This window comes from Oncorhynchus gorbuscha, linkage group LG14, assembly GCF_021184085.1.
Source record: "Oncorhynchus gorbuscha isolate QuinsamMale2020 ecotype Even-year linkage group LG14, OgorEven_v1.0, whole genome shotgun sequence".
NCBI classification, from domain to species: Eukaryota; Metazoa; Chordata; class Actinopteri; order Salmoniformes; family Salmonidae; genus Oncorhynchus; species Oncorhynchus gorbuscha.
In genome coordinates, this window is record NC_060186.1 from 25615894 (window position 1) to 25631678 (window position 15785).

The 15785-nt window shown below is 47.3% G+C and overlaps 1 protein-coding gene across 2 annotated transcripts; it reads left to right on the plus strand.

The window, feature by feature from the left end:
- The first annotated feature begins 2482 nt into the window (after positions 1-2482).
- LOC123994698 lies at positions 2483-5746 on the plus strand. 2 transcript variants are annotated; one of them, XM_046297609.1, is made up of 9 exons: positions 2483-2922; positions 3013-3084; positions 3274-3392; positions 3525-3570; positions 3702-3799; positions 3941-4422; positions 4531-4838; positions 4893-5229; positions 5351-5746. In XM_046297609.1, exons 1-9 carry the CDS (start codon positions 2875-2877, stop codon positions 5548-5550), a joined length of 1710 nt encoding a protein of 569 aa, XP_046153565.1. In that variant the 5' UTR covers positions 2483-2874; the 3' UTR covers positions 5551-5746. The 2 variants fall into 2 exon arrangements, with proteins under 2 accessions (XP_046153565.1, XP_046153564.1); XM_046297608.1 differs by having other exon boundaries at positions 2485-2922; positions 4531-5229; positions 5351-5745.
- The last annotated feature ends 10039 nt before the right edge of the window (positions 5747-15785 follow it).

Genomic DNA, 15785 nt, shown 5'->3' on the forward strand with positions numbered 1-15785 from the left:
AATGTTAAAAATAGTAAAAATAAAGAAAACCCTTGAAAGAGTAGATGTGACCAAACATTTGACTGGTTATGTATATATTGTATATTGCAAATATGGTACAATCAAAGTGTGCAAAGCTCTTAGAGACTTACCCAGAAAGACTCAAAGCTTTAATTGCTGCCAAAGGTGATTCTAACATGTATTGTGAAAACATGTAAATCATTTTCAGTACATTTGCAAAAATGTCAAACATGTTTTCAATTTGTCATTATGGTGTATTGTGTGTAGCTGGAAAGGATAAACAATTATAATTTCATCCATTTTGAATTCAGGCTGAAAGAAAACAAAATGTGGAATAAGTTAAGCGTTATGAACACTTTCTGAAGGCACTGTATATCTACAAGAACAATATAAATGAGTGACTCTTTGAAAGGGGGGTCATATAAACATGGCCTTATTGTTTTCTTCTTCACAGCTATCATGCTATATTGGGCATCGTTTCTCAGACCAAATCTCTATTCTGGCTCAAACAAAGCAATCTGATCATGCTCCAGTCAAATTCACACTATAGGGAATGGCACAAAATGGCTTCTGTAAAGCACCTATACATTGTCCAATCAACATCCACACATTGATTTCATTCTTCGCATCTTTATTAAAACAAACACACTTGTGCAATGTTCAAAAGTGTGTGAGAGATTACCATTAACGTGTGTGTATGTGTGGGGTTAAGTTTGGCTGGTCATACATTTGCAAATAGCCGAGATTGGATATTTCAGCACAATGGACAGCAGCGAAATCGGAAACGCGAGATCTGTCATTCAGCACCACATGGCAGTAGACAGCGGCCATCTCATGTGAAGTTGGCACTGGGAAAATCCCACATAATGGGAAACGAGGCTTAGGAGGCAAAAAGACTGAAGGAGAAGAATCCCACAGGAACCTTATGCTAAACTGTTCAGCCACATTCATTTCAAATGTTACATATTTCGATCTGCAAATAATATAAACTGACTTTTCAAACTACACTGTACAGCTTTAGTGTGTCTGTGCATCATAGGTACAACTGCACAAAATTCCTTCTCAAATATCTGTTTGTGAGAAACAATAAGAAAAACAACTGTTAGACTTTTACAATGCGCACTGTCATGCATTTTTATATTACCAACAAGACAACGAAGTGATGGTCTATACGCGCCATGGAGACTTATAACGGATGCTTCCCACCCAGCAAAAGTTCCCACGCTGAGCGATTTTGTTAACTACACTATTATGCATATAATTCAAGAAAAAAGTTTATTGGCATTCATACTCTTATTTTTACCCGATTAGCTTTGCAAAATTGTACCTTATGTCAATTCATAGCTCAGAAATATTGGAATAACGTGCTTAAGAGGACTCTGACACTAGGCGCACAACAAGATCTCTCCTATCATTGCTATGCAGACGACACACAATTAATCTTCTCCTTTCCCCCTTCTGATGACCAGGTGGCGAATCGCATCTCTGCATGTCTGGCAGACATATCAGTGTGGATGACGGATCACCACCTCAAGCTGAACTTCGGCAAGACGGAGCTGCTCTTCCTCCCTGGGAAGGACTGCCCGTTCCATGATCTCGCCATCACGGTTGACAACTCCATTGTGTCCTCCTCCCAGAGCGCTAAGAACCTTGGCGTGATCCTGGACAACACCCTGTCGTTCTCAACTAACATCAAGGCGGTGGCCCGTTCCTGTAGGTTCATGCTCTACAACATCCGCAGAGTACGACCCTGCCTCACACAGGAAGCGGCGCAGGTCCTAATCCAGGCACTTGTCATCTCCCGTCTGGATTACTGCAACTCGCTGTTGGCTGGGCTCCCTGCCTGTGCCATTAAACCCCTACAACTCATCCAGAACGCCGCAGCCCGTCTAGTGTTCAACCTTCCCAAGTTCTCTCACGTCACCCCGCTCCTCCGCTCTCTCCACTGGCTTCCAGTTGAAGCTCGCATCCGCTACAAGACCATGGTGCTTGCCTACGGAGCTGTGAGGGGAACGGCACCTCAGTACCTCCAGGCTCTGATCAGGCCCTACACCCAAACAAGGGCACTGCGTTCATCCACCTCTGGCCTGCTCGCCTCCCTACCACTGAGGAAGTACAGTTCCCGCTCAGCCCAGTCAAAACTGTTCGCTGCTCTGGCTCCCCAATGGTGGAACAAACTCCTCACGACGCCAGGACAGCGGAGTCAATCACCACCTTCCGGAGACACCTGAAACCCCACCTCTTTAAGGAATACCTAGGATAGGATAAAGTAATCCTTCTCACCCCCCTCCCCCCTTAAAATATGTAGATGCACTATTGTAAAGTGGCTGTTCCACTGGATGTCATAAGGTGAATGCACCAATTTGTAAGTCGCTCTGGATAAGAGCGTCTGCTAAATGACTTAAATGTAAATGTAAATGTAAGATAACACAACAACCACATTTTCAATTGACAATCATTGCTTTAAATAGATATGGTTAATAGATTTGTATAGGCATTGGTAAACAATTAATTTCACTTGTAAACCAAGGTTGGATTAGTAGGTCTAAGCAACATGTAGCTGGATACCCGCGTAATGAATCGAAACAGGTTCCAATCCTCATATATACCCATTATGACAAAATAAAGAGCTTAATCTTTCAAGACATAAAGACATAGAAGCATACCCATTTATAAAGGTTCTACACATTCCATTTCTCCATAGCAATAGAATGTAAACATTCTATTTTGTACCAAACATTGCCTACAACTCAATTCTAAGTGCAGCATATTGGACGACTCCACAGTAATTGATCATTCGCGACTTTAACTTATTCCTGTTATCTCTAGAGCATCTCGTATATCTATAGCGCTGCGTTTCTACCCCATCTTACCATGGATAGGGTTTGGTGCATTCCGGAGTTCACTTATGGTCCCACAAAGGTAATCTTTGGGGATATTCATTTTAGCATACTGTAAATACCTGTGCACAATGTGCATAACAAAGCATCATTATTGTCATTCTCTTCAAAGGAATTCTGCAGAAGCAGCCTTTATTTCCAGACTCTGCAGGCCTGCTGGGAGGAAACATATTACAATAAACAGGTAAGATTCATCCCCAAAAAAACATAAACAACAGAAAGAGAGTTGTATTTCAAGACAGTTTAGAGAAGATGGTCATAAGAGTTCTTAATAACACTCGCAAATTGTGATGCATGAACAGTTGTGAAATGTTGTGAGAGGCCCTTCAGAATGCACATGATATGGTATTTCACACCTTACCTCATCTTGCAGAAGAAGCTCATGGTCCACTATCTGCTGCTCCAGAGTCAAGGCCATGTCCCGCACCTTGTCACCACGGAGCACATGAGCGACTGGCTGGTGTCTCAGGGCAAAAAATCCCTTAGGGAGAGGTGAGTATCACGTCGTCACTCACCTTCACTGCCATTTCCTGCCACCAGCAGCACTCCAAGAGGTGTGGGTAAAATAAACAACAGAAAAATCGGAAGCCAGGAAAGTTGAATTGCTCTGTGTTTTATTTGAAGGGTGTGGAAGGAAACCCTGGAGGAGGGGAATGACCTCGCTCGGCTGGTAAGACAATGAGAGTTAGACACATACTACAAGTCAGTGAGCTCTTTACTAGCCTTTCAACAACTAGTTAGTACAGCAGAATCGATATGTTGTGAAATTTCACTAATCGGACTTCCTGTTTCCTACGGCAGACCTGGGAAGTCAATACTTGCCTAAAAATGATAGACATAGAGCACGAGGCTGTCTGTAAGCTCCGCCGCTCCTTGCACTCCACCTCGCCAGCTGACATGTGAGTTCCATGTACTGTCCTGCATAGACTTGATCCATTTATCTTCACATCTGTAACTATGCAGAAACAGACTAAGACAGTGTTTTCTGTGAGCACATTTCACATCGTTTCGCTTTGTCTTCTCCTTTTTGTTGATTTCAGCGACCCGAAGGTCCACAGCATTGTGGAAAGAGCTGTAAGGAGCATTATGGGCGAGCTGTCCAATGAGCCCCGTAGCAACCTGCTCAGCCCATCCCAGGTGGTTGTGGAGGTGGTGCCCAGGCTCCTCCTGGCCCTGTGGCTTCAGCCAGAGGAAGGCCATTCAGGGCACCCAATCCTAATAAGCGGGATGGCCGTGGGCATGGTGGCAGCCGTAGTGGAGAAGCTCTCCAGCATGTTAAAGGCCCCTTCTCCTCAAATCCCTTTCTCCCGCGCTGCGGCTTTTGAATCTGTGCTGTCAATCCTCGGGAGAATCAGTCAGTCCTTCTCCACGGATGACCTCCAGAGCCCATTTTATGTGAGATCTGTCTGTGCCTTTGTGGCTGACGAGGTACAGAGCTGCTTCCAGCCCCCTGCAGCCACCTTACCAGTCCTCCCTGTCGTCGCCGCAGCCATCTCCACCGCACCTCCAGACATCCGAGCAGGTGAGTAGCAATGATAGAGAGCACTCTGACATATGCCTGTTGTGATGACATCTCGGTGACTTGTAGTAGTAGAGCTCATCAGGATTGTTGTTGTCACTCCTAACACAGAGGCAGACCCGGCTTCTTCCCACATGGAGGTTGTGGACATCACCGCTAACATAGAGGCAGACCAGGCGTCTTCCCACTTGGAGGTTGTGGACATCACCGCTAACATAGAGGCAGACTCTGCTTCTTCCCACCTGGAGGTTGTGGACATCACCGCTAACATAGAGGCAGACCCTGCTTCTTCCCACCTGGAGGTTGTGGACATCACCGCTAACATAGAGGCAGACTCTGCTTCTTCCCACCTTGAGGTTGTGGACATCACCCATAACACACAGGCAGACACGGCATCTTCCCACCTGGAGGTTGTGGACATAACATGTAAGACAGAGGCAGACCCGGCCTGTTCCCACCTGGAAGTTGCGGACATCGGCCCTAAAACAGAGGCAGACAGAGCTTGTTCCCACTTGGAGGTTGTGGAAATAACCCCTAAGACAGAGGCAGACCCGGCTAATTCACACCTGGAGGTTCAGGACATCACCCCAGAGACACAGCAAGATCCAGCTTCTTCCCACCTTGAGGTTGCGAACATCACCCGTAACAAAGAGGCAAATCCGTCTTTTTTCCACCTGAATGTTGTGGACATCACCCCTAAGAGAGAGGCAGGGCCCATCTCTTCCCTCTTGGAGGTTGTGGATGTCACACCTGAAGAAAGGACGCTCAAGATGGCCGTCTTCGCCACTTTGCCAACTGACATCCAAGCAGGTGAGTAACACTGACAGGTGCCGTTTGTCATGACATCTTAGTAGAACCTTTCAACTGGCCAGTGTTTAGAACCTACGGTTTGCATTTGTTTACATTCGGTCCCTCTTTTCTCCCTTTCCAGAGGATGTTGCTGTGATCATCCCAGATGTCACCCCACACGTCACCAAGGATGTGACACTGGATGTTCCATGCAAAGCAGCATGCAAAGGGAAAGTCCGGCAATTTTTTTCAGGCTTTGGAGGGCAGTGTGCTGCTGCACCTGCCACAAGGAAGAGGAGGAACAATATTAGTTATTCATCAGACCTTCAGAAAAGGGATTGAACCATAGACCATTAAATTATTCACATTATAATTGGATTCACTTTGCTTTTCTTCTGTTTACTACTTAATTTCAGAACATTTCTATAAACTTTCTCTTTGCAAGTGTGGAGTAGGTTGTGTAAATAAGTGGGAAACATCCCAATTTTAATGCTTTTAATCATTTACTTACTACATGTAAACAAAACAAAAAAAAAGTAGTATTTGACAACAAAAAACGGAGGGAGCTCAACCAACGTGGAGTTGAGGTGCAACCAAAACCTTTAATCATCACAGAAAACGAAAAAGCACAACTCTTGCGCACTATAAAAATGCATGTTTTATTCAAGCCCGGTTAAAAGATGAACATTTTGGCCTAGTCTATGACGATATGCAAGTTGTGTTTTCCCAGTTAAAGGGTGACCCAGACTCACCCTGGTTCTTAAGGTTTGCAGACAGTGAAAAGATATCATTAAGTAAATGGGACTTTTCAAATCTTGAATAAAAATATTTAATGAACATGAATTTAAATACAACCGACTTGAGGATCAGAGCGGGCTGGCAGACTGGCTCGCCCTGAAAGCCCTCTGCCTCTAACTCTGTGTGGTTAATCTCAGCCAATAGGTTGTGTGGGTTGTCTTTCTCGCTGTGGGTGTGAATCACTATGACCTCTCCCTTGGCCTGCCTGTTGGCCTGATCAGAAGGCTTGTCATCTCTTTCCTTGCTCGCATGAGCAGGAGGAATGGCATCTGGGGTAACCTCCTCCTCTCCCACCTGTCCCAACTGTCTGTGTTCGACTGAGGTCACTCATTCTCTCTCCCTGGGTATTGGATAATTCCTCCTCCACTATGTCGTATAGTTCCTCCTCCACTGTGTCTTTGTGAGCTTGAGGGGAGTTATACTGTTCTGGCTACCTCTTTAGGGGTGTGCACCTTAAATCTCCTTCGGTTTTTTGGGGGGTTCTGTTGTTTTGGGGAGAGTCTGAAGTTCGATCTCTAGCAATGAGTGTGGGGGCTGTCCTGTGGGGGTGTCCTACTCCCTCCTAAACTGTAAGAATCATAAAACACGGGACGAGATGTTAAAAACGGTCCATTGTGCCAATAGATGGAATGCACTCGCATGAGATTTGCCGTGATGTTGACAGAGTGGCATGGGAGGTTTATTTCTTAGACTGAGGTAAGATGTCAATTTTTGGGACACATCCTCAGCAGTGTGCCTTCGAATCAGTGGGTGTTTCGGCCTTTAATCACTAAACACCCTCATCAGAGGTGGCCAGCTAAAGGGTGATCAAGCCTTAGCTTGTGTCCCATGCCCAATTAAGATGTCCAACGGGACAATGCAAGGCAGGGGCGTCCTCTTCCCTGAGCCAGCCATACAGCTGACCGCATACCTCATATGCCCTCCTCAAGTTGGAGGAATCTGAATTGGGTTCTCAGGTGGGGTTGGGGGGTCATGAAGTTATAACCCAGCAAGGGTTCTTCCGTTTGATCCAGATCCACTGGCTGCCTCTTTCAGCTGCTTGAGAAACTGCTCTGACGGTCTGCCGCAGAGCCTGTCCATGGATTCCAAGTTATTTCAGCAACCTGATAATGGAAGAAGCCACGAATCCTTTGCATCCCACTTCAACTGGCCAGACCTTTGCATTCCAGCCACGCTGAGTTGCGTCTGCTGCCAACTCTGTGTAACGCAGTTTCTTACGCTCGTAGGCCTCTTCAACAGAGTTCTCCCACGGGACTGTGAGCTCTATGATGTACACAGCCTTTCGTGAAGGGGACCAGAGTACCATGTCTGGCCTAAGGTTGGTAGAAGCAATCTCAGGTGGAAAAATGAGTTGCTGGCCAATATCGACAAGCAATTTCCAGTCCCGGGCTATGGCTTGGTGTCCAGTTTCTGGCTTTGTAGGAGGATACTTGGGCCTTTTCTGTCCCTCCCGGATGAATGTTGTTGTTTTGACGGGATTGCATGTTTATGGAGGTAATGAATTGGTTGCACTACTCTTGGTCTCAAGTGCTGCAGCCAGGCTCTTGAGGACCTGATTGTGCCTCCAGGTGTAGCGGCCTTGTGAGAGGCTGGTCTTGCAACCTGTCATTATATGCCTGAGAGTCGCTGGAGCTGGGCAGAGGGGGCAGGTCGAGTCCTCGCCATACCATTGATGTAGATTTTTTGGTGATGGAAGCACATCATAAACAGCTCTTACGATGAAGCTGATGTTGCTTGCCTCCATTTGCCAAAGCTCACTCCAGTTGATTTTCTCCTCTCCAGGCCTTCCCACCGCATCCATTGCCCTTGTTTAGCAAGAGAGACAGCCTTTGCACTTCTTGCAGTCTCCTCCTGTCTGCGCACCTCCTCGACCACCAGCTTCCTGCGTTCAGATGTTGTTTCCTTATGGAACGTTGGTTTGCTTGCTGCCAGGCCAAAGCCTCCTCTTCCATGCTGGATATTCCCCACAATGTCTTGGTGTCTCAGGGCTGATGTTGCTTGCTGCACAGCCTTGGATGATGTCCATTTCCGTCCAGTTTGTAGGGAAGGTGCAGCCCTGCTAATGGTCTGGTCTTTGGAGTCCTTCAATGTCATCTGAAGTCTTACTTTAGAGCACTTGTACTCCTCTATTAGACTTGTAAGAGGTAGTTCAAGGACCCCTTTGCCATAGAGGCCGATGTTACTCAGGCATCGTGGGACACCCAGCCATTTCTTCACGTATGAGGTAATGGTTCACTCCATCTTCTCCACTGTTGTTATTGGGACCTCATAGACGGTGAGTGGCCACATTACCCGGGGGAGAAGTCCAAACTGTAGGCACCAAAGCTTGAGCCTCCCAGGCAGTATGGTCTTGTTGATGTTCTCAAGACCGTCGGCGATGTCCTGCCTTACTTGCTGCACTTGATCTTTATCCCGGAGGCTTTCGTTGTACCATCTACCCAGGCTCTTGATGGGTTGCTCAGAGATCGTTGGTATCGGGTCATCTCCAATGCAGAACCACACATCTTTAAGCTGTCCCTTGACTGTGGGGATGCTTCGAGATTTGCTTGGCTTGATTTTCATCCGGGCCCACTTGATGTTATCATTTAACATTTACATTTAAGTCATTTAGCAGACGCTCTTATCCAGAGCGACTTACAAATTGGTCCATTCACCTTATAACATCCAGTGGAACAGTCACTTTACGATAGTGCATCTAAATCTTAAGGGGGGAAATACTTATCCTATCCTAGGTATTCCTTAAAGAGGTGGGGTTTCAGGTGTCTCCGGAAGGTGGTGATTGACTCCGCTGTCCTGGCGTCGTGAGGGAGTTTGTTCCACCATTGGGGGCCAGAGCAGCGAACAGTTTTGACTGGGCTGAGCGGGAGCTGTACTTCCTCAGTGGTAGGGAGGCGAGCAGGCCAGAGGTGGATGAACGCAGTGCCCTTGTTTGGGTGTAGGGCCTGATCAGAGCCTGGAGGTACTGAGGTGCCGTTCCCCTCACAGCTCCGTAGGCAAGCACCATGGTCTTGTAGCGGCTGCGAGCTTCAACTGGAAGCCAGTGGAGAGAACGGAGGAGCGGGGTGACGTGAGAGAACTTGGGAAGGTTGAACACCAGACGGGCTGCGGCGTTCTGGATGAGTTGAAGGGGTTTAATGGCACAGGCAGGGAGCCCAGCCAACAGCGAGTTGCAGTAATCCAGACGGGAGATGACAAGTGCCTGGATTAGGACCTGCGCCGCTTCCTGTGTGAGGCAGGGTCGTACTCTGCGGATGTTGTAGAGCATGAACCTACAGGAACGGGCCACCGCCTTGATGTTGGTTGAGAACGACAGGGTGTTGTCCAGGATCACACCAAGGTTCTTAGCGCTCTGGGAGGAGGACACAATGGAGTTGTCAACCGTGATGGCGAGATCATGGAACGGGCAGTCCTTCCCCGGGAGGAAGAGCAGCTCCGTCTTGCCGAGGTTCAGCTTGAGGTGGTGATCCGTCATCCACACTGATATGTCTGCCAGACATGCAGAGATGCGATTCGCCACCTGGTCATCAGAAGGGGGAAAGGAGAAGATTAGTTGTGTGTCGTCTGCATAGCAATGATAGGAGAGACTCAGAAGGGAGGAGAAGGTGGCAAAGAGCTTCCTAGGGTTAGAGGCAGATGCTTGGAATTTAGCGTGGTAGAAAGTGGCTTTAGCAGCAGAGACAGAGGAGGAAAATGTAGAGAGGAGGGAGTGAAAGGATGCCAGGTCCGCAGGGAGGCGAGTTTTCCTCCATTTCCGCTCGGCTGCCCGGAGCCCTGTTCTGTGAGCTCGCAATGAGTCATCGAGCCACGGAGCGGGAGGGGAGGACCGAGCCGGCCTGGAGGATAGGGGACATAGAGAGTCAAAGGATGCAGAGAGGGAGGAGAGGAGAGTTGAGGAGGCAGAATCAGGAGATAGGTTGGAGAAGGTTTGAGCGGAGGGAAGAGATGATAGGATGGAAGAGGAGAGAGTAGCGGGGGAGAGAGAGCGAAGGTTGGGACGGCGCGATACCATCCGAGTAGGGGCAGTGTGGGAAGTGTTGGATGAGAGCGAGAGGGAAAAGGATACAAGGTAGTGGTCGGAGACTTGGAGGGGAGTTGCAGTGAGGTTAGTGGAAGAACAGCATCTAGTAAAGATGAGGTCGAGCGTATTGCCTGCCTTGTGAGTAGGGGGGGAAGGTGAGAGGGTGAGGTCAAAAGAGGAGAGGAGTGGAAAGAAGGAGGCAGAGAGGAATGAGTCAAAGGTAGATGTGGGGAGGTTAAAGTCGCCCAGAACTGTGAGAGGTGAGCCGTCCTCAGGAAAGGAGTTTATCAAGGCATCAAGCTCATTGATGAACTCTCCGAGGGAACCTGGAGGGCGATAAATGATAAGGATGTTAAGCTTGAAAGGGCTGGTAACTGTGACAGCATGGAATTCAAAGGAGGCGATAGACAGATGGGTAAGGGGAGAAAGAGAGAATGACCACTTGGGAGAGATGAGGATCCCGGTGCCACCACCCCGCTAACCAGAAGCTCTCGGGGTGTGCGATAACACGTGGGCGGACGAAGAGAGAGCAGTAGGAGTAGCAGTGTTGTCTGTGGTGATCCATGTTTCCGTTAGTGCCAAGAAGTCGAGGGACTGGAGGGAGGCATAGGCTGAGATGAACTCTGCCTTGTTGACCGCAGATCGGCAATTCCAGAGGCTACCGGAGACCTGGAACTCCACGTGGGTCGTGCGCGCTGGGACCACCAGATTAGGGTGGCCGCGGCCACGCGGTGTGGAGCGTTTGTATGGTCTGTGCAGAGAGGAGAGAACAGGGATAAACAGACACATAGTTAACAGGCTACAGAAGAGGCTACGCTAATGCAAAGGAGATTGGAATGACAAGTGGGCTACACGTCTCGAATGTTCAGAAAGTTAAGCTACGTAGCAAGAATCTTATTGACTAAAATGATTAAAATGATACAGTACTGCTGAAGTAGGCTAGCTGGCAGTGGGTGCGTTGTTGACACTACACTAATCAAGTCGTTCCGTTGAGTGTAATAGTTTCTACAGTGCTGCTATTCGGGGGCTAGCTGGCTAACTAGTAGTGTTGTTTACGTTAAGTTGCGTTAAAAGAACGACAATAGCTGGCTAGCTAACCTAGAAAATCGCTCTAGACTACACAATTATCTTTGATACAAAGACGGCTATGTAGCTAGCTATGTAGCTAGCTACAATCAAACAAATCAAACAGTTGTACTGTAATGAAATGAAATGAAAATGTGATACTACCTGTGAATGCGACCGGGTTGTTGAGTTCTATTCAGAAGACGTTGGCTAGCGTTGGCTAGCTAGCAGAGTCTCCTACGTTAAGGACGACAAATAGCTGGCTAGCTAACCTCGGTAAATTAAGATTATCACTCTAAGACTACACACTCTAAACCTAAACAACACAATTATCTTGGAACGAAGATACGAAGACAGCAAAGACAGCTATGTAGCTAGCTAACACTACACTGATCAAGTCGTTCAGTTGAGTGTAATAGTTTCTCCAGTGCAGCTAATCAGTGGACGTTAGCTAGCTGGCTAGTGAAGACTACGTTAGGACGGCGAAATACGATAATTACGCAATTATCTTTGATACAAAGACGGCTATGTAGCTAGCTGAGAAGAAATTGCTAAGATTAGACAAATCAAACCGTTGTGCAATAATGAAATATAATGAAATGTAAAAAGTTGCGGGAGCGAAGCGCCGACGTGACTTTATGGGTTGGTTATGTAGGCTTCTTCTAACCTATCGCTTTATACTACATATAATAAATACGATTAAATAGTATCTTTACATTTAAAAACCAAAGTCTATCAAAATTCCAGTCATTCCAATAAATGTTATACCCCTTGATCTTGAAGGATAGGACTTGGAAATATGGAAGTATAGATTAGCCAAATTGTTTTACCTGAGCATAACCTCAACTAAGGATTTATTAGCAAGTCCTACTATGTTGTTTATGATTTTGTGTCATGGAGGACTGATTGGGCTCATTGATTCGAGTTGAAAAATAAATGTTGCGCTCATGGAATGGCATGCTGAGAGCTACTGAAAATGGCTATTTACAAGTTTTGCAAGTAGCCGCCTGGTGCATGCTGCAGTGGTGGTCAGTGTAGTCATGCCATCCATGTATGCTCGGATAGGTGGGAGACGGAGCCCTTCCTTAGTTCTCTCACCGCCGACCACCCATCTCGATGCCCTGATGATGACTTCCATGGCCATAGTGAAGGCCAGAGGAGAAATTGTACAGCCTGCCATTATGCCTACTTCCAAGCGCTGCCATGTTGTTGTGAAGTCAGGTGTTGTGAAACACAATTGCAGGTCTTGGAAATAGGCCTTTACCAGTGTAGTGATGGGTTCTGGTACGTGGAATATGTTGAAGGATTCCCAGAGGAGTTCATGGGGAACTGAGCCAAAGGCATTGGCCAGGTCGAGGAAGATGACATAGAGGTCTCTCTTGTCCTTCTTAGCTGTTTGGATCTGGTGCCAAATCATACTAGTATGTTCCAGGCAACCAGAGAAACCAGGAATGCCTGCTTTCTGTACAGATGTATCAATGTACTTTCCAGATAAGTGGACAGCCTCTGTGCTATTATACTGAAAAATATCTTCCCTTCGACGTTGAGAAGGGAGATTGGTCGGAATTGACTAATGTCTGTCGCATCCTTCTCTTTCGGGATTAGCACACCACCAGCCCTTCGCCATACCTTTGGTATTATTTCCTTCTGCCACACTATCCTCATGAGCCTCCAAAGAAAGCGTAGAACATCCGGGGCGTTCTTGTAGAGCTTGTATGGTACTCCATTAGGCCCAGGAGCCGAGGCCGCTCTTGCTCTTCGGACAACGTTCTCTACTTCCCTCAATTTAGGAGGGTCAGTGTCCAGATTGAATTCTGGTGGTTGAATAGGTGGGATGTCATGTGGGATGACTATCTGCTCATGCCTTTTCATGTCCTGGTGGACCTTCTCCAGATGTTCTTCCAGTTCTGGCTTTGGAGTTTTTAGGATTCCGCACTTTTCCTTTGCGAAGAGATCTTTGACAAACTTAAAGGTTTTTTTATAGAACCGTGTTCTTGTGTGTTCCTTCTTCCTACGAAGTTTCCTTAAGTTTTCCGCTCTTCGCAAGGTTGCCAGCCAACATTTAATATCTGCTTGGAGTAGCATGAGACCTTCTCTCTCTGCATCAGAGGCCTTCTTCCACTGCTTCCTCAGCTGCCTTCTCTCTCTGACAAGTATCTCGATCTCCTGCTGTCTCCTAGATTTGGCTGGCGCGGGTAGATAATGTCTCCCATCCTTTCAAGCTTTTTCTCTGCTGTTCCTACCTGTTGTTCCAAGATTTTTGTCAGGTCGTTGTTGATTGATTCCCACTCTCTCTTTTCAACGGCTTTGGGCCACTTCACACTCGGTCTGTGCCCTTTGATCTTTTCCTCTTTTAGAGGTCTCTGTGGTTGGGTGAGTTCATCCACCGGCATTTCTGTGCTTGTGTTATCCTCCTCAGTTACAGGGGTGCTGATGCTCTGCGAACTTTGGTTTGCGTCCCGTCGCTGTGCTTCATTCGACTGATTTGACTGGCTGCTTCGTAAGAAGTACTGGTCAATGCGAGGTCCCTGTCTCTGCTCTCCCAAGCACCTTTTCCTCCCTTGATGGATCCTTAACCCCCTTGCCGATGTTACTCTCTCCCAACCACAGCTGCACACCTGAAGTGTGTGTCCTGCTGCTGTTATAGTTGTCTCATGTGCTGTGTTCCTACTCGTAGTCGTTTCCGTTCCTGGGTCCGTAACCGTGTGATCAGTCGTTGAGCCATCTTGCACCCCAGCTCTCGCAGGCTCTTGGGGTATCTTCCTTTGTACCAATGTTGAGTTGAGGTGCAACCAAAACCTTTAATCATCATAGAAAACGAAAAAGCGCAACTCTTGCACACTATAAAAAATGCATGTTTTATTCAAGCAAGGTTAAAAGATTAACATTTTGGCCTAGTCTATGACGATATGCAAGTTGTGTTTGCCCAGTAAAAGGGTGACTCAGACTCAGACTCACCCTGGTTCTTGAGGGTTGCAGACAGTGAAAAGATATCATTAAGTAAATGGGACTTTTCAAATCTTGACTAAAAATATTTAATGAACATTAATTTAAATACAACTGACTTGAGGATCAGAGCAGGCTGGCTGACTGAAAGCCCTCTAACTCTGTGTGGTTCATCTCAGCCAAGAGGTTGTGTGGGTTGTCTTTCTCTCTGTGGGTGTGAATCACTATGACCTCTCCCTTGGCCTGCCTGTTGGCCTGATCAGAAGGCTTGTCATCTCTTTCCTTGCTCGCATGAGCAGGAGGAATTGCATCTGGTGTAACCTCCTCCTCTCCCACCTCTCCCTACTGTCTGTGTTTGACTGAAGTCACTCGTTCTCTCTCCCTGGGTGTTGGATAATTCCTCCTCCACTGTGTCGGATAGTTCCTCCTCCACTGTGTCTTTGTGAGCTTGAAGGGAGTTATCCTGTTCTGGCTACCTCTTTAGGGGTGTGCACCTTAAATCTCTTTCAAATCAAATCAAATCAAATTTATTTATATAGCCCTTCGTACATCAGCTGATATCTCAAAGTGCTGTACAGAAACCCAGCCTAAAACCCCAAACAGCAAACAATGCAGGTGTAAAAGCACGGTGGCTAGGAAAAACTCCCTAGAAAGGCCAAAACCTAGGAAGAAACCTAGAGAGGAACCGGGCTATGTGGGGTGGCCAGTCCTCTTCTGGCTGTGCCGGGTAGAGATTATAACAGAACATGACCAAGATGTTCAAATGTTCATAAATGACCAGCATGGTCAAATAATAATAAGGCAGAACAGTTGAAACTGGAGCAGCAGCACAGTCAGATGGACTGGGGACAGCAAGGAGCCATCATGTCAGGTAGTCCTGGGGCACGGTCCTAGGGCTCAGGTCCTCCGAGAGAGAGAAAGAAAGAGAGAATTAGAGAGAGCATATGTGGGGTGGCCAGTCCTCTTCTGGCTGTGCCAGGTGGAGATTATAACAGAACGTGGCCAAGATGTTCAAATGTTCATAAATGACCAGCATGGTTGAATAATAGTAAGGCAGAACAGTTGAAACTGGAGCAGGAGCATGGCCAGGTGGACTGGGGACAGCAAGGAGTCCTCATGTCAGGTAGTCCTGGGACATGGTCCTAGGGCCCAGGCCAGTTGAAACTGGAGCAGCAGCATGGCCAGGTGGACTGGGGACAGCAAGGAGTCATCATGTCAGGTAGTCCTGGGGCATGGTTCTAGGGCTCAGGTCCTCCGAGAGAGAGAAAGAAAGAGAGAAGGAGAGAATTAGAGAACGCACACTTAGATTTACACAGGACACCGAATAGGACAGGAGAAGTACTCCAGATAAACAAACTGACCCTAGCCCCCCGACACATAAACTACTGCAGCATAAATACTGGAGGCTGAGACAGGAGGGGTTTGTTGGGGGGTTCAGTTGTTTTGGGGAGAGTCTGAAGTTCGATCTCTAGCAATGAGTGTGGGGGCTGTCCTGTGGGGGTGTCCCCCTCCCTCCTAAACTGTAATGACTGCGATGATGAAAAAGTAGGAGGAGCCACCGAGACATGTGATGAGGGTAAGGAAGAGCACTCTGCAAGGACAGGATAGGACACATCACAACACTGCTGCTCATTCATATTCAAACCCACTATAGACTATGCATGCACTCATTGGCGCGCTCCCCCCCACACACACACAATGAACTTACCTGTACATATCAGAATCATACATTCAACGGCCACCTCTTCCA